This window comes from Amblyomma americanum, chromosome 6 (assembly GCF_052857255.1).
Source record: "Amblyomma americanum isolate KBUSLIRL-KWMA chromosome 6, ASM5285725v1, whole genome shotgun sequence".
NCBI lineage: Eukaryota > Metazoa > Arthropoda > Arachnida > Ixodida > Ixodidae > Amblyomma > Amblyomma americanum.
The window spans coordinates 75904853-75923260 of record NC_135502.1 but is presented as its reverse complement, the minus strand read 5'-3'; the positions used below and the strand labels follow the sequence as shown (position 1 = coordinate 75923260).

The 18408-nt window shown below is 47.8% G+C and overlaps 1 protein-coding gene across 2 annotated transcripts in view; it reads left to right on the top strand.

Moving 5' to 3' along the window:
* Positions 1–13881: 13881 nt before the first annotated feature.
* The window catches only part of LOC144093725 (cell adhesion molecule Dscam1-like), a 266531-nt gene continuing 262004 nt past the window's right edge, over positions 13882–18408 (top strand). The window contains exon 1 of one of the 2 annotated variants that reach the window (XR_013306314.1): positions 13882–14464. Coding sequence is in view for 1 of the 2 variants with exons in the window: in XM_077627387.1 (XP_077483513.1) it covers positions 14326–14464 (139 nt within the window). In the remaining variant the exon portion in view is untranslated. The remainder of the gene's footprint in view (positions 14465–18408) is intronic. The other variant, XM_077627387.1, reaches the window with a different exon arrangement.

The following is an 18408-nucleotide window of genomic DNA, read 5'->3' as shown; positions in this document are numbered from 1 at the left end:
TTGGTACCGGTAACGGAGTGAAATGTGAAGGGAAGTAAAGGTGGGTGGATGAGTTTGAGAAGTTCACAGGGACAAGGTGGCCGCAGCTGGTTCAAGAGAGGGTTTAGTGGAAACATCAATGAATATAATTAATCTACCTCCATTAGCTTCTCTTCAGAAATTTTCTCGCATTTGCTTATTCTATATAATTATTCATATTTGTCCCAAGATTCGTAGCGCACTCATCCCTTCGCCTCCGTACACCTCATCTCATCTGGACCACGCGCACAAGGTTGGAATTACACCATACAAGACGAAAACATGCGGCAACTCCTTCATTCCTCGAACATCCAAAGACTGGAACCACCTTCCCGGATCAATTGCCAGCATTGTCAACATTCCTCATTTTAGAACCGCATTAGCCAGCATTGTATATGTCGATCATTAACTTGTCTGCTTAGCACTATCTTTCTGTATTGTACTTATTTCATTCATCCACTCCCCTCTGCAATTCCCGAGGCCTTGAGGGCAAAAAAAATAAATAAAGAAAGAATAGGTGAGGCCTTTGCCCAGCAGTGAACGCAACTATGAGGGTCGCGGTTGTGAAAGTTTTCACTTTGCCTCTAAAGCTTTTTCTAGCATCATTTATTTATTTATTTATTTATTTATTTATTTATTTATTTATTTATTTATTTATTTATTTATTTATTTACTTATTTACTTATTTATTTATAGGGTACTGGTAGCCTCTAGGTGAAGCTGTAAGCAGGAGCGGGAGGTAAGAAAAACTTAATGTGACATGCGTAAAACAAGCCAAGGTGCAACAAGCTGCTTTCACAACAAACGAGAGTTGTGTCTTGCTAACGCTAATTTCTTCTTCTTCCTGGATAAGCTACTCTCGCTCTTCCCTCCAAGAATCATCAATTTCTTCTTACCTCTTTCTTCTGTTATTAGATGACAAAGCATCTCGGGTTTCTGATCTGCATGGGCCCGTGTGCTGATGATAGGAGGGTATTGCGCAATATAGGAATGTAATAGTTTCCTGTCTCGCGTACAAAAACAGGAAGTTATGAGCATGTCATTTCTCTCAAGTTTTTTCGCTGGCCATCAAAGTGGCTATAGAAAAAGGCGCTTCAGGCGCCGATGTGTTATCGCCAGCGTAGCAAGAACAGTAACACGATGCACATAGTCTGACACTTTGCAGCTTGCATAGGCATCCGTCAACGCAACTTGGACGCACCTGCTGTAGCCTAAAATAGGTGTACCTTACTGTAACTCGCGGGCAAAAGTGCGCCATGAAATTTGGTGTAGTAGGATTGAAGACGCAAAGAGGAGGAAGGAAAGAATAAGAGGCTGCACCAAATGTTCTCAGTGGCAGACCAGAAACATTTATTTTAATTTTCAAAGCGTCATTCTATTTTTCACATGCAAAATTTGAGCCGTTGACATTTTGCCGTGTGGTGCTCCGCCCGTAGCGCCGACACCATAGGCTGGCTTCAGCGTCATCCGGAGGGACATGCCTTAGTCAGGCCTCACGTGTTGGCCTAGCAATTTGCAGTTTTCTATTTATACATTATTATTTCACCGCAGCGATGGCCTAGTGCACTGTTCCGGCATCCGCCTTATATGCAGGAGGTACGGGGTTCGACCCTCAGGTGCACGCTGGTTTGCAGTCAGTGCAAGATTTCTCCTGAAGCGGCAATCGGGTTTTCAGGGGTTATGTGCTTGTAAAATGGCTGCTTTACCCCACATCGTTTAGTGAGAAACACCCCGTGTCATGGCGCTATTTGGCTGAACTGTATTTGCATCATTAAAATTAATCATCATATTCATCACTACCATCAGAAACACTTTTTATTTTTTACCCAAGGGCCCAGCAAGTAAGCGTTGGGGGGGGGGGGGGGGGGGGAGCTGCAACGTAGGCAGAAATACGGCAAAACATTAAACATGGGAGAAGAACTCTAAAAAGATATAAGGAAGTGTCTTCTGCTTTTCAGTGAAAGGAAAAACTAGGCAGGTAGAAGTCAATCACAATAAATAAGGCCGACAGAAATTAATACCTTTAAGAAATTTGGCCAAGGGCAAAGCAGGACTTGCACTCGGAGGATAGATCCAGCAAAGAATTTCTTGGGGCTGAAAACTCTAAATGCATCAGTGCGCCGGTAAAAGTTTTAACGTATGGCTGCTTCCTACGAACGGTACCCCATAACAGGAAATAGATAGTTGTGTTCCGTAACATTGAGATACGGGTTTGCATCGATGTAAAGAAATTTGTGAGCATGTAATGTGGCGTCGTTTCTAAGCAGACATGAGGAAAAGTACAGCTAGTGGGGAGAAGGTCAACCAACTTCGCCAGAAGATGCGACACTAGCGCCCCTTTCTAAGCAGCGTTGACACCGCTCGCTCGGTTATAGTGCGCGACGGCTGCTCCGACAGGCTACCGAAAGCCCCCTTCCCCCCCATCTTCTTACAGCGTAGAGAGTCAAGGGCCGCAGAGCTCAGATCGGGCTGGTCGGTAAATGTGATATTGTATGGAGCACATTGCTTTTGTTTACCTACTCTTCAGTGGGCCTCCGCGGACCTGATTTGAAAACTTATCTAAACTTACACGAAGTACGCTGAACGGAGGAACAGACACAAACAAGTGTGTTACTTTTTGTGTGCCATGTTTTCTGCAGCCAGAGTAGCGCGCTTTCAGATCAAGTTATCCAATGCGAATTAGGTCCTTTACCCGCTTTACCCGCTTCACTCGCCGCAGCGTGTGTCACGGCAGGTGATGGCGCGATGTGGACGCAGAACCGAACTCCATATTTAACTGAACCAGTATGAAGCTCAGTACCTGGGTGTGCAACCTTGTTTTTTTTAGTTGTTTCCAGGGGCTGCAATTTCACATTCGTGCATCTATCGGCTTAGTCACTGCGCTCGACGTCAGGAGCAATGCTTATAAGCGGAGCTGGAATGATGCCGTGATAAGTTTCTTTGTTTTGCTTTATTCACTGCAACAGTTTGACTTTGAAAAGATAATGCAGATCGAATTGTAATTCCTGAACCACCCTTCATGAATGTTTGAAAATATTTCTTAATTTACAACTCAGCGACGTGCCTAATAGGAGTTTAATTTTGTTTTTAAGCGTTGTTTCATTTATGAGATGAAACAACAGCCCCAAGAAAATATTCCGCGCGAAAGTTAACTATATCTTAACTAGTTCAACCTGCGCCAAGAGCCGACAGTGCCCGGTATATCCTACGCACCCTATACTCGGAAACAGAAGATCCCGCATGCGTTCCCTTTGTTCCTGCTTTCGGGAAGAAAATGTGATACCTCATCATTTATTTTTGGGTCACTCCTTTATTCGCCGAAGTTTCGCGCGCTCTCTCGCGATTCCAGTCCGCGGGGCGTTTGACTCCACGCCCTCGGCTTTTCTCGCCTTCGGGGTTCGGGTTGGGGGGGGGGGGGGGGGGGGGGGGGGGGGGGGGCTCTACACGAAGTACCGACAGCGAGGCGAGGAAGGAGGCGAGACAGGGGCGGCCTGAATTATGTATTCATCGTTCGAGCAAAGGCAAAGGCTGATTTCTCGCGGGACACTTCGCACTGCGCGCCCCACCCAGCCCGCTTCTTCGCGCTTCCGACACAGGCACGCACACACAACTCTCCGCTCGTGTTAGCCTTCCATTTTTCAACAAAGTCGTTCATCTTTAAGCTCTCGCGCCTCGCTTTTGTTTCTTTTTTTTCTCTATTCCCCGAGTTCCAGCTCTCGCTGCAGAATTCGCGCTGGCTCGAGTGAGGTCTAAGCGAAGCTGCGCGAAAGTCGTAACAGCGCATACGCACCTTGGAAACGGTGCTTTCGAACGGCGGCTGGGAATAAAGGAACAGGCTCGCGCCGAGCGGATACAGCCGTACCCCGTTCGTTACGAACGCGCACTCGTGAGAAACCTGCTGGCGAGCATGAATTCTTTAGCGATTTGTAATAAGACGGATCAAACTTGCATGCCAGTGAAGTCCGACGCGTTTCGCTTCATTCGTATCGTGCAGCGAGCGCTCCCCTTTCTCCTCCCCCTCATCCTCCCCCTCCACCGGCTCTCTCTTCTTTCTTTCGTTCGCGTCTTGTCCGCGTTAAGCAGTCCCCAGCGCCCGCAGAGTGAACAGAAACTCGGGTCTCTTTGTTCCGCCCCGTATTTACTGTAGCTTGTTTGTTTGGTGTTCCGGGTTAGAAGAAGTAAAAAAAAGGGGGACGAATGCTAGACTCTCGGCGCGCCTCTCGTACGGACGATGGATATATATAAAAAGTAAGAAACACAGGAAGAAGAGATGGGCAACTCGTCTTGCGGCGTCCTTCGACAATTTCTAACTCTAATTAGCTTCGCTCGGGGCTTGAATTATATATAAGAATCAACATCTCCGGTTAACCGCTGTGCGCATCTCTTTCAGTCCGGCTGCGTATAAAAATAAAGCTCGGCTTGCCTCTTGTTTCTCTCATGTCTCTGTAACCGCTTCTTCTTCTTTTTTCTTTTCTCGATGTGGTGGTGTCCTGCTTTCTTGCGGCGCCGCTTTTTATTGTGGCTTAGCAGAGGGGCGGTGGAGAGCTAATTTATCTTTCTTTTCAATAAAGAGCTCTGTCTTTACGTTCCCTTCCGGGACGGTTGTGCGGTAGACGCCATCGAGGAATTCGCGAACTATCTTCCAGCGAATGTTTTGACATTGCTTAATTTCTCGGAAAAACTACTGTATACTTGTACTGCAATGAATCACTAGACCTCAAGGCAAGTTAGGTAGAGAGCACAAGTATAATGTATTGCATTTTTAGAATAGCAGCCGCTTGACTAAAATAGAAAGAAAAATGGACGCTGAAAACCAACCTCTACTACTATACAAAATTTTGCCGGTGTTTCTTTTGTGCTTGCGCGCGCGCGCGTGTGTGTGCCTTTGTGTGTGTTATGCCCATAAGGAAAATCAAATGCGCTACAAAAGGAGCCGTTACGCGTGGTTCGACGAGTTGAAAGTTTTAAAATTTTACTGAATCTCTATGTTTTGGCTAGATGAAGGCCACTGTAGTTTATAATTTTGAAAGAGGGCTCACATGCCCTGCCGAATAGCGAAACGAGACTGGAAAAAAGAAAGAAAGACTGAAAGGGTTCTTACTGCAAACTTGCAACCCTTAAACGCCAACTCTCAAAACCTAAACATCATGTAGAGTGAAAGAGTGTGAGAAGTGAGCATATAAAAGAAAGACCCGGAAATACGGTGACAGGCCTTTCATGTACCTGCCCAGAATACTCCAGCAAACATAGTGCAGAGAAAAAAAAAGGTCTCGAGCCGGAGGAGCTTGCTTTCATGAGGAAAAGGGAATAGGGGAACAAACATAGAATAGGAAAATAGGAGAAGCAATATGCGAAATAACATGAGTCTTCCTTTCATTATCATGCTAATGCGTGCGAAGAGCGACCGCGAACAAAATATGAACATTGCGCATTGCGGGCGAGGATCGCTAATACGAATTGTCTCTCACGCTAAGAACAAAATGTGCTAGACGTAGAGTAAGAACGGAAGGGCCGCCTCGAGGCATCGCCTTTCTACAACGACGCGGAGTGTATGACGAATATAAAGCTGACGAAACGGTATAGCCATCAAAAGACAGCTCTCATTTATTATTTATAGGCGGCCTAGCTTTGAAGGTGTCTGTCACCGAGGGGCCTATTGGCAGCCGCCCTAGCGGTGGAAGCCCGAGGGATGGGTGAATCCAAGCGTATAAAAACTCCGGAGAAGACAAAAAAAAAAAAGTGAAATGAAACTGGCCGCGTAAGAAAACTCGGAATTAAAATAGTGCCTGCTCGTTACTTAAGAGATGGTGCGCTGCTGTCACGCTGCTGGAGGCGGAACACTTAAACGAATGAGCTCCAGCGTGCATAGCTTGTGGAACGAAAATTCGAGCGTGTGAAGGTAGGAGAATGGGGATTGGGTTATACAGAAGCGACTTCTGTTTGAACAGCTCTCCTGACGGGCCTTCACTTCTTTTGGTACGCATGCTCTGACAGCTACAGCTTGCGGTGAACGCCGAACGGGCGAATTTCTGCATTCATGTAACAAGGCTGCAGATGCGGAACGGTGTTTGGTTTCGGATTCACTCTGTCTCCACGCACTCTGCTCAAAAAGACGTAACCGTACAGGGATAGCAGATGTTTCGAATGCCTTTTCGGTGTCAACACTATTTTGATAACAGAGCAGTGGCTTCCAAGATGGCAAGTCTGTTAAACAAATTTCTTGGAGACCTAAAAATTAGGGATTACTAATCAAGCAAAAAACTGCCAAAGCTTTCTTTTTCTTCTCAAAATGAAAACTCGTCGATTGTATTGCCTTCGAATCGTTCCTTGCCGAAAGGGCTCCCTATTCAGGCCACAGAGCCCGCATTGTCCAGACCCAGCTGCATGATGTGAGTAAAGTGGGCGTATTTCTCAATGACTCTGTATAGTTGCGCTCTTCAAAAAGCACCGACAGTACTAAGGGTAAAAGAACACAGGGCATTGCTGTGCAGCAGTGTCCTCTGTTGATTTACCGTTAGCCCTTTTGGCATTTCTTGTACAGCGCAAAGAAGAAAGACCGACCGAATAGCCAACTAGCTCAGTTTGTTACGCTATTAATATTCTTACACAATATTGACCATGTTTCCTAATGTTTCGTTTACTTTTGCCTTTCTTTTGTTCTTCTGTGAATGCCGTCACCCGCTATGGCCTACGTCACCGGGAAGCCAGGACCAATGGCAGAGGAACAGAAAAGAGCAAAAGAAAAAAAATGGCTGTGGTTTAGCTATGGTTAAACCTGGAGTGACACAATAGCTACATCTGGCCGAGTGGAACTCGCTCAGTCGAACTGCAAAGTCAGTCTTTAGCCGCTCCGTTTCACTAGGCGTTCCTTCTTCATCTTCGTCCCACTTGACACGGAACATACGCAAAGCTGTTTGTTGCGGCTGTTGCGCTCCGCGCCGGCAGCAGCAGCAGCTGCTCCGCACCACGTGACCAACCCATGTGACCAACAACCACACCATGGGATCAACCCTCGTGATCAACCCACGTGATCAACCCACGTGACCAAGGGCGCCGCCACGGAGCTCAAATGGTGCCACGCTGAAGGGTCGAAGAGGTGGCGTAGTGTAGCTGTCGCTACAAAACGGTTGAAATTCAGCCCAGATTACAATCTTGGCTTGCATTCACGCTTAAGGTGTAAAAAATGAAACTTAGTTTTTGAGGAATGAAAATGGCGTAGTAAGAGTCTCACTTATGTCGGTGGACACCGGAACCACGCCGCAAGAGAAGGGAGGAAGGTGAGAGTGAAAGAAGAAAGGAATAAAGAGGTGCCGTTGTGAAGGTCTCCGGTATAATTTCGACCAGCTGGGGATCTTTAACGTGCACTGACATCGCACAGCACTAGGGCGCCTTTTGCGTTTCGCCTCCGCGGTGGCTCAGTGGTTAGGGCGCTCGGCTGCTGATCCGGAGTCCCCGGTTTGAACCCGACCGCGGCGGCTGCGTTTTTATGGAGGAAAAACGCTAAGGCGCCCGTGTGCTGTGCGATGTCAGGGCATGTTAAAGATCCCCAGGCGGTCGAAATTATTCCGGAGTCCTCCACTACGGCACCTCTTTCTTCCTTTCTTCTTTCACTCCCTCCTTTATCCCTTCCCTTACGGCGCGGTTCAGGTGGCCGCCGATGTATGAGACAGATACTGCGCCATTTCCTTTCCCCCAAAACCAATTATTATTATTATGTTTCGCCTCCATCGATACGCAGCCGCCACTGTCGGGTTCGCACCGGAGTACTCCGGATCAGTAGACGAGCGCCTTAACCACTGAGCCACCGCGGCAGGTTACGGTGTGACGTCATTCAATTATTGGTCACGACAAACATACTTCTGCCACTACCGTGACAACGAACAAACACTACGCGTCATCAACCCGAGAAGAACTGCGCGATGTGCCTGTCAGTGAAACAAATAAAAATAAATATATGAACCCTCTATTTATGAAGTAAAGACTTGGTGAGCTGACTCTAATGGAAAAATGTAGAGAGACAAATCTAAAGGCAGACGTATCTCTCCTGTTCCGACTTTATACCCCACATATGCTAATCGTAATATCAGTTTACCTCCTGTTTAGACATTATACGCAACGTATGCTAATCGTAATGTCAGTTTACCTGCACTGCAATGCGATAATTAAGTGCCAGTAGTCGAAGCCTGTTTACGAGGCAGCCTATATAAGGTGATATCAACCTGCCGATCGAGTCTACACCCTACACGCCACAACTGCAGCAGATGTCTTTTTGCCCGTCGCGAGGATTATCTGGTAAACGCTGCGAATGATTAAAATGCGCCTTTGGTATTCGCTCAGCAATAGTTTTAGAGGACTCAGTCAAGAGCGTTTGAGCTAGCGCACTTTGGATAAAACAACAGCCAAGACTGTTGAGCCGGACAGAGTCCTCTATAAACCGCAAGGCAGTAATGTGAACACACGCCGTTTACAGGCGTGAATAAATTTCTTGCCCCGTTCTTTTAGTAGCTTTATTTAGTAGGCTTAGGTTAAGAGGAAGAAGGGGGTTGTGCAGGATACTCCAAGCAGTTTGCGGCCTCATAACGCGCAGGCGCACAGCCTCAACCGCGCTGTGTGCCTGAACCCGGGCCATTGTCCCAGATTCAACTTTTAATTAATTTTTTATCCGAAAGTTCACCTGCCATAAAGCCGCTTAGCGTCGGGGGCACATGACAGCGCCCGTTGAAGCGAAGGCTGCTGTTCGCTCGTAGCGTGTCGCGCCAACAACGAACTAATTCCGCCCAATGCTTTCGCTTTTGTCTCATTTTGTGAACGCCGCAAAGCCTGCGTGGAAAAATGAGGCTTCGCTTTAAGGGCGAATCCCAATTTCGAGCGAAACGAACCCTAATTACGACGCCTATTCCGTTCACAATTAAAACAAGACAAAAAAGAGCGTGATGTTCAAATAAACTTTCGTCCTGCAATCAGCCATAAATAAACGAGGTTAAAGTAATCGGTTGCCTGTTTCTGTCATTAGCTTGACAGTTATCACAATTTATGACGCGTATATATATGCAAAAAAGAATGCGATTCATTTTTTACAATGTGCTTTCACTTTCAAGCAGCTCAGACGTGGTATAACTCAATAAAACTACGTTTTCTTGTGAGCGCCAGTGTTGAAGTACCCAGCCTTTTGTAAGCTCCTGTCTACGAAAGTCTTCGAAAAACTATAAAGCTCTCCAAAGCTCTACAGTCTCCTGCTGTTCGTAGCGCCCTGACTGACACAGAAAAACCCGCTGTCGAGCTTTTTTTGCTGACAGGAGAGGAGAGGCGGAAAGAAGAGGAGAAGAGAATAGGAGGAGAGAAGAGGAGAACGTCTTCACGCGTGCATTTTTGCAACGTAAAATTAGGACCGTTAATAAACATTTCTGAGGCAAAGAAATGCCGTGGTCCGTAATGCATGTAGTTGTGAAGAGTTTTGCGACTCATTTCCACCACAGCAATTTTTCTACACGGACGCTTTTGTATTTCGTCTTAACCGGAATGTTGCTGCTGCAGCTCGTATCGAATCCGCAAACTCGTAACCAGAAGCTGAACTCCGCAGAAGCTGAGCCTCTGTAGCGGGTGCAAAACGAGCAACGCATCGCGGAGTATTTTACAGTTACATCTGCGTGAGTGGCTGGAGAACGTTGCATGCGTACTACAGTGTACGCACGCATTTTCAAAGCCGCTAACAAAGGTGAGAGGGAAAGCCTCGAAGGAAAAGAAGTGCATACCTTGTTTAGGAAATAGTGTTGACGAGTCTTTCAACAGATGCACACTCTCACACAGAAAACGCCAGGAGATTTTGTTCATTTTATCATTTTCTCTTTCATTTCTGTGACGCGTTTACTTCGCGTTCAGGTAACCCATTCAGATGGAAATCTATGGGTGGGTTAGCGACTCGGCTTACTTGGCACTCAATACTCTTAGTTCTTTAGGCATTAATGTCCGAAGGCAAAGGAAACGGGTGAAACCCCCCTGGTCTTTTCCGACCCTCGACTGTAAGGTCACAATTCCCCATGTGAGCGCAAAGCCCAGCTCTCCTTTGGAAGCAACGCGTTCGCTTGTACTGGAATACTTGGAAACAGAGTATGCTCGCCATCTTCAAATTTTCACGGATGGTTCTGTGGACAAGGTCAAACAAGCTAGCGCAGCGGCTTTTTACATTCCTTCTTTGGACTGTAAGTGGTCCGTACGCTGAACTGCTGTTGTATCCTCCACAACGGCTGAAAGTGTTGCTATTGAGGCGGCTTTACGGAAGTCAGGGTCTTGTCCGGCTCAACCTGTTGTCATCCTAACTGATTCAAAATCTGCCCTTCAGAGGTTAGAGCGCGGATTCCCTACTGACGCCTTGTCTCTAAGCCCTCTGCGCTTGGTGCAGAATCTGCACAGCAGAGGCTTTACTCTACATTTCCAGTGGGTGCCCTCTCACACAGGAGTCAACGGTAATGAGGTGGCAGACAGTCTCGCCCATAAAGCTCTCTCAAGGATTCCATCAAAAAAAGTACGTCAAGATGGAAAAAGTCTATGCAGGAAAACGGTGCTCGATCACTTCAGTACCTTGTGGAGTGCGTCCCACAAGCCATGTGTGACCAAGGGACTGAGAAGATCCCAGGCGACCCTTCTACATGGAATTCCCACGGCCTCTGCTCGCACTCCTGCATAGATGCATAAGACCGGCATAGCGTAGTCTCCGCTCTGCTCTTTATGCGGTGTGTGCGGGGATATCGAACATTATATTATGTACTGCCCAAAGTACAACGCGGAAAGGCATGCGATGTTCGCTTCCTTCAAGAATACAGGAACCCGTCACAGCACAGTGCAGGACATTGTCTACCCGAGTGGAAACCATACATGCAGAAGGGAGGCTGCACGCCTTCTTTTAACATTTCTGCAGAACACGGATCTTGTTTTTAAATGGTGACAGCAGGAACGGACTATGGCCTACTGTGATTGAATGTGTGCGTAGATGGTGTCTTCCGGAGTGGACTACTTTATACTGTGAGTGAATGTGTGTATGGAGTGTGGCACTACAATGGCCTATGTTCTACTGTGACTGAATATGTGCATAGATGGTGACTTCTGGAGTGGACTGTGATGTGAACTGTGTGGACTGATTGTGTGCATAGATGGTGACTGCGGGAGAGAATGTGTGCTATTATGAGAGTCCGTACGCTTAGCGGGGTAGATGCGGCATTGTTAATGTCGAAGGGACGCTGCGGTGGAGCAATTGCCGGCAGACAAAGCAAGGCTAACCCCACCTGTAGCGTTCAACCCCTCAACCTCAACGTCAACCTCAACCTCCAGCGTATAAACTTTCGCTGCACTTCGCTTGCTTTTGTTGCGCGTTTTGGAGCGCCGCCCTATGGCGCCTATTCCAGGCTTCCGCGTCGTAGTCGGCGTAGTTGTGGGCGTATTCGGCGTAACCGGTTGTTCAAGTAGCAGAGCGAAACGCCACCTGGGAGGTGGTTGCCACGGGGAGAACCCGGAGGGTGGCTGGCAGCGTAACATGAAAGTTGCTCCAGTTCATGTTGCACTCCTGGCAAATGGTCCCGGTAGCTGCGATGCACCAGAATCTTATATAATGGCAGTGAGAAGTAATTGTGATTTACTTTTGAATAGCCTGAATATATGGCCCTGCATTTTTTAATTATAAATGGATGAGCCGAGGTTTATGCACTCATTGCAAGCCATGTTGCCAGCATTGTATAAATAAAGAAGAGCAAGGAATTGAGAAAGAAAGAAGGAAAGAAAGAAAGAAAGAAAAAGAATGGAAGGAAGGAAGGAAAGAAGGAAGGAAGGAAGGAAGGAAGGAAGGAAGGAAGGAAGGAAGGAAGGAAGGAAGGAAGGAAGGAAGGAAGGAAGGAAGGAAGGAAGGAAGGAAGGAAAAAGCAGGAAAGAAAGGAAGAAAGGAAGATGTGATCGCGATGTGATCGCTAGATACCATAGTTCTTGAAATAGAAAAGTAGCATGTTGCGCAATGCGCGAGATAGTGGACTCTTTCTGCTGCTGAATCAAGCAATTACAGTGCCACAAACCAAGGCTAGGTGGCGGCTTTTACGACAGCCAACAACGATGCAGCAGCTTTACGGAAACATATTTTCGGTGAGCTCGTCCGACTCTCTTTACCTTCCACTTTGCCACTTTTATTGTTTATTCCTTCGTCCAGCTCGTTCATGGATGTTGTTAACCACGCTACGCTGGGAAGGATGTGAGTGAACACATTCGGCCAAGCGGTAACACGTTTACGAGCATCGGCAGCCTAACAGTTTACTTTTCTTTTTCCTGGTCGCGTTTTTAAACCTATCGCAGGTCAAACGCACGAGAAACGCATTTGACTATTTCGCGCACTGTGCGCCTGTTAGCGTGTGTCGCTACATTCCTTGCAGTGCGCATCACATCAACCCCAGCATGCCATCGAAATGATCGCACCCCTTCAGAAACATCCCACACATACACAGTACGTGGCGCGCACACCGACCACCACAGGACGCCTCCTCCTGGAAGTGTTCCTTTTCGGACGGCACTGCATTTACAATTTTCCTTTGTTCATTTCCCTAACATTACACTTTCTTTCCTTTTCATTTTCTTCTTCCCATTTTTGTCGTCGCTCGTGCACGCGTGCTTGCTCGCAGCTTTGTCGGGACGGTTCGTTGTTGCGGCCAATCGGGGCGACCGCTTGGACGGCCGAGCCAGCCGAGCGGCAAGCGAGCGAGGCCGGTCCGGCGACGCGCTTCCAAACGGTGCTGCGTCCGCTGACGCGATACACGGGGATGGCGCTGTTCGCCGGCCGGCACTTCGCGCTCCGTCAAGCATCGCCACCCGGCGGAGGGGGCGCGCCGGGGACGATGCAGCCGGTGCGAGGACGCGGCAGACAGGGCTGGCATCTCCACTCCCCCTCCCCCTCCTCCTCCTCATCCTCCTCCTTTTCCCCAAATTCTTCTATTCTCACAGCAGTGTTCAGTGGGGAGGACTAAGCCGAGAGGGAGAAGTGCTGGACGGGCGTCTGCGTCCCGAAAGGAGGAGAGAAACAGAGGAAGGGATGGAGGACTGCGTAATTACGGGAGTTTGGTAACGAGTATGCGTTATAATCATTTTAAAAGTTTGGGAGATGAGAGTCGAGAAAGGAATGAGAGAAATATGAGACACAAGCAAAGGTAAAGAGCGTAAAGGGAGCTGAAATTGGCAGGAAATGTTCAGGAAATCCAAAGACAAGAAATGGGGTTGGGGGAGGGGGTAGAGGACAGCGGTGTCTTCCGCGCCATTTGGAGTTAAGAAGATGGCTTTGAAATATAAATAACATAAAAAAGAGTGAAGGAATTAGGCAAAGGGAATCCGAGGTGGGAATGAAACGTGAGAAATAAAGGAGGAAAGACGAATGAAACGAAACCTCTAGATGCCGAAACAAAACCGAAAGGAGAGGAAAAGTCGTTTTTGGCTTTTACAAAATGAAAAAAAAAGAAACTGACAAGTGGGGGTGCGCGTCGAAGAGCCAGAAAAAAAGGCGAGAAACCGAATGGCCCACATAGTCACGGCTGTAGCAGGCGCACACACACAGAGACAAAAAGAAGCGGACAATGATAGCGGTGCAAGGGGAACGTACAGAATGCAGAGAGAAACAGAAAATGCCAAGGAGCAGGGTGCCTAAGGAGAAGGTAGGAGGGGAAGTTGGGAGCCTGAGGGCTCAACTCGAAAGGAGAGGGTAGTGTGAGCGACTCGCTGTTCACTGTGCGGGAAGAGAAAGAGAGAGAAGGAGAGAGGGAGGGAGGGTGCGCTCTTTCCTGACAGCCACCGCCCCCTTTTTTGCTTCCCCTCGGCGTCCCGTTCAGCCCCGGTTCCCGAATCAATCGCGCTCGGGCTTCAGTAGCGGAGAGGCCGGTCCCGAAAGCGGCGACGGCAGGCGGCGGTGGCTGCTGCAGTGTGGCCCCCCTCGGCGAGCCCGCTAGTTGAGAAGACTGTCACTGGCGCGCGCACGGCCCGTTAGTTGGGCGCGCGGTACCGCATGGCTATCTCGTGCCGCCCGTAGCCGCTCGCGGCAGCGCGCTGTATTCTCCAACACTCAGAGCCGCCTCCGCTGCTGCTACTGTTCTCGCGAGTCTTTCTCTCGAGAGCGCCGAGAAGAAAAAGAACTGTGCTGCGCTCACCACGACGCTGTGTCCTTTCTAAGCGGAAAGATAGTTCCGCTCCGTCACTTTCTCTGTGGTTGTTACTTCCACGTGTGTCGTCGCTCTTCACTCCCCGTCCGGTGCGGCGTGCCTGGAGCGCCGACTTGAAGCAGAGACACACCACATGGCTCTGTCGTCGCACGTGTTTGGCGCGGCGACGGCGACATTTCTCCGGCCGTCATCGTCGGGGTTGTGCTCCGGCGTCCGCAAGGATTGCACCTCCGTCCTCGCCAGCTGGCTTCTTCTCTGTCTGTCACTTGCCGGTAAGCCCGGTCCGCAGAAGTCGCTGAAGGTTTCAGTTTGCATGAAGAGCTTAGCTTCACGGCAAGTTTTTTTTTGCGTCTATCTGTTTTAAACCTCCACAGCGGAGTGGTTCCAGGCGAGAGCAATTTTCTCGTGTCTCCTTCAGCTGCAATGAACAGTCGCGCAATGTCGTGCGTCGCCGAAAATGTTCTCTTCGAAAATATATACCTAGTGTTGTTTAGTGACATTGGCAAGGAACGAATAACTGCGGCGTATCATTAAACTATGAGAGTATGTCCAGCGGAACAAGTTTAGGAATAGCTGATATGCAAAGTAGCGATCTGTCGCTCCTGAAATAGTTGATGTCAACGATGAACGAAGAGTTGCAGCGAAAACTTACCACGATAGCACTCACGAAACAATCATTGGGCATTGGAGGCGCCACAGGCTCTTGTAGGCTTACTTTCATAGAAACGAAATTTCTCGAATGGAGCTCAATGAATTGTAGTGGATTTGCGAATCTGAAAGCGTGAGCAGAACCACAGAAGGCGTGCGCCCAACAGCTAAACACAGCCATAGAAAAGGTGAGACACTTCCCCCGTCGCTGCTCACAACTGAAATTGTATTTTAAAGAAATCTCAGTATGCATGCCTAAAGACAAACATAGGTGAATGTAGACATATTGCGCGCATTTGGACTTATGGCTTAACACTGGACGTTAAACAAATATAATAGTGTGTCACACGGTCTGATATATGCGTGCTTTTTCCACACAACGTCAAACTAGCTGCAGATGCTTCGTATGGTTGTGATCCTCCCGTCTTGCACTACTGCTCTGCCTCAGGAATGAGTGAATTTGCGCGTCCCGGCTGTCACTGTAGCTGCATCCGCTCGAATACGGTAACTGCCTGAAAGCATGGTGACACAGCGCTAGCTGTCAGACCTCTAAGCACCGTCTTAGCGATCTCTGCTGAGACTCGACAGTCCCGTCTTCTGATTCCTGACAATGCTGTGGTTTAAGGTTACCATCTTTTTGTTACAAACACATAAGTTGAAAGCCACTGGCGTTGTGTCGAGCTCAGTAGTTCCTGCCGCTTTCATACGGCATCATGCTGCCGTTTTAACGATACAACACTAGTCCCTTGATCCCTATACTTGTCTCGGATCACTTTATCAAGCATACCGAAGGGTCGCTGGAAAATTCTGATTGCCCAATTCGACGCTTTATAAAAATGAATTTCACTCAGTGGCCGAAATTCTTGTGCTGAATTTATTTCCTATAAGAAAATATCCTAGTTAAAAACGCACGTAAATAATTGTAAGTACGAAAATCTTTCTTGATGAAGCATTTCAGTTCTCTGTCTTTATTTTCCGGGATAAACTTTTTTCTTATCTCGTTGTCTCTGTAGGACAGTGACTACAAATACGTCTTTGAGGACTCTTCTCGTGAAAGGCTTTCCTATAGCTCTCCTTATAAGCTTGGTGCAAAAGTCACTCAACGAACTGGCAAACTAAGTGCGAAACATAAGCTCGTGCACGCACGGGCACTCCTTTCACACGCGCACATATATGCGCTTTTTCTAATGCGTTTGTACTCGCCAAAGTAGTCGCCCGGAAGAGTTCTTAGGTACTCATTCTAAAACAGCGCAAACATGAAAAGGACTTTCAACTCAACTGAGTTGAAAGTCAACGCTTGTGTTGTACGTTTCCTTCGTCCTTGTCTTGGTTGCACTGTTTTAGAATGAGTTTGTACTCACCTTTGCACAATACAATGCAATCTTTATTGTGCATAAAGAAAAAATACAAATGACAGGCATGCCAAAGCTTCAGAGGGCTTCACTGGCAGTGCCTAGCAGTCAGGTCACAGGCACGGCAAATATATAAGCGCGGGGATGTTTTTTTTGCATGCTACTGCGACGGTAGCGAACAGAACAGACAGAAGGCTGTAAGATAAGAAGGAAAAAAAAACCGAGGAAATGAAACGTTCCCATTCAGATAATTCAGCGACTGCCAGGAGCTGCTCGACTGGCAACATTCATGGTGACTGAGTCCCCGGCAATGTGAGAAAGCCGGCCGAGGATCCTTCGGTAGCGAGGAGGTAGAAGAGCGAACGAGCGAGTATGAAGAGCTGCCCGGCCCTGATAAGTGCGCAAATCTCGACTTGGATTGCTTCTGCATGACCGCACCTGATTGGTTGCGAGGGTGATCCAAGCGAATAAAGACCACGAGTCTTCGAGATCACCGCTTTTGCTCTCTTTCAGTGTACGCGAAGGTTCTACAGCATTCATGATTTTACTTATTGATATGACCGCCGCACTCTTTTTTTTTATCGTGGCAGCTACTTTTGCAGAAATTTGAGCGCTTGAAAAAAAAAAGGAGATTTTGTTGGTAAAGTGAGGATTTAGTGTCCCACGTTTTTCGAATAATTTGAAATTTCTTCCCGAGTTCCTGCTCCTCAGAAGCATCTAGGTCGTCCAGTCGAAATCCACAGTGTCCTTCATTCTTGCGTAAATAAAGACGTGGCTAAGAGAAGATAGTTAATTCGAAAAAATATACCAGACTTCGGCACGTATGAAGCGAGGAGTCCTACTGCTGTGTCGTTACACATTTAGTAAGCAATGACAGACAACCGCTGAAGATCGTTAAAGGTTTCATAAAACAAATGCGACCAATAGTTCGAACGAAAGTTGGCGTCGCCGCACGGCAATAAAATTCTGCGCAGCACCATTTCATGCCACGGCAGAAACGGTCGGTGACGAAGCATTCACCTTTACTGAGCTTTTCTGCTTACAGAAAACAAGATACTGGGGCTTCGGACAAAACGTTCTTTACAATGGACGGCGGTATAGGCGCTCCTGAAATTCTTAAAGGAATCGGGGTTGAGTTCCTGACTAAACACTTAAAGCTTTAGGTGTGCGCCCTCTTTCCCCTTGCCATAGTGGTCGATTGACAGTGAAAAACTGATTTCGTTGCCGCTCTTTCTTTCCTTTTTTTTCCCCTTTGTTTCCCTCTCCACGTGTACGGTAGCCTACTGGACATCGCCTGGTTAACCTCCCTGCCTGTCCATTCTTCTGTTTCTCTCTGTGTCTCTCCTGCTTCGTGAAAGCCGAGCGCATGATTTGGAGGTGCACTTATATCGACTTGAAATGCTTGGAAGCTAATCCGTGGTACGCCTGGATTACTCTACTTCAAAAAATACAGGCCCCGCCGCGGTGGCTCAGTGGTTAGGGCGCTCGACTACTGATCCGGAGTTCCCGGGTTCGAATCCGACCGCGGCGGCTGCGTTTTTATGGAGGCAAAACGCTACGGCGCCCGTGTGCTGTGCGATGTCAGTGCACGTTAAAGATCCCCAGGTGGTCGAAATAATTCCGGAGCCCTCCACTACGGCACCTCTCTCTTCCTTTCTTCTTTCACTCCCTCCTTTACCCTTCCCTTACGGCGCAGTTCAGGTGTCCAACGATATATGAGACAGATACTGCGCCATTTCCTTTCCCCCCAAAACCAATTATTATTATTATCAAAAAATACAGCAGGGTATCTCTTGTTGCAGAACGAGCCACCTCCTTGCGTGCATTATTCGAGGATATCGTCCATGCTTGTAAATAAATGATCACTCCTCTCTTTTCCAGGTTCGCTCAAACCTGTATTAATGAGGTTATCTCCCACTGAAGGAAATGCACTACGACGCTCGGGTTGAGCACAGGTGCAGAGCACAGGCGGCTGACCTTTGCGGGAAGGCGGTCGGACAAGAATGAGCGGACATTGGAAAGCCACACTGTAACAGTAAAATTTATTTCAAGCATAAAAAACTACCGCGCTATTGGCGGCCCCCGGATTCGATCTACTGTCACTGCAGAAGAAATGCGTTGTAATGTTACATACATAGTCCTCATGTTTACTTTATAGAACAGTTCACGGTAAAAGTTAAATGAATCTTGGCATTGTACTATAGAATGAAGAAAAA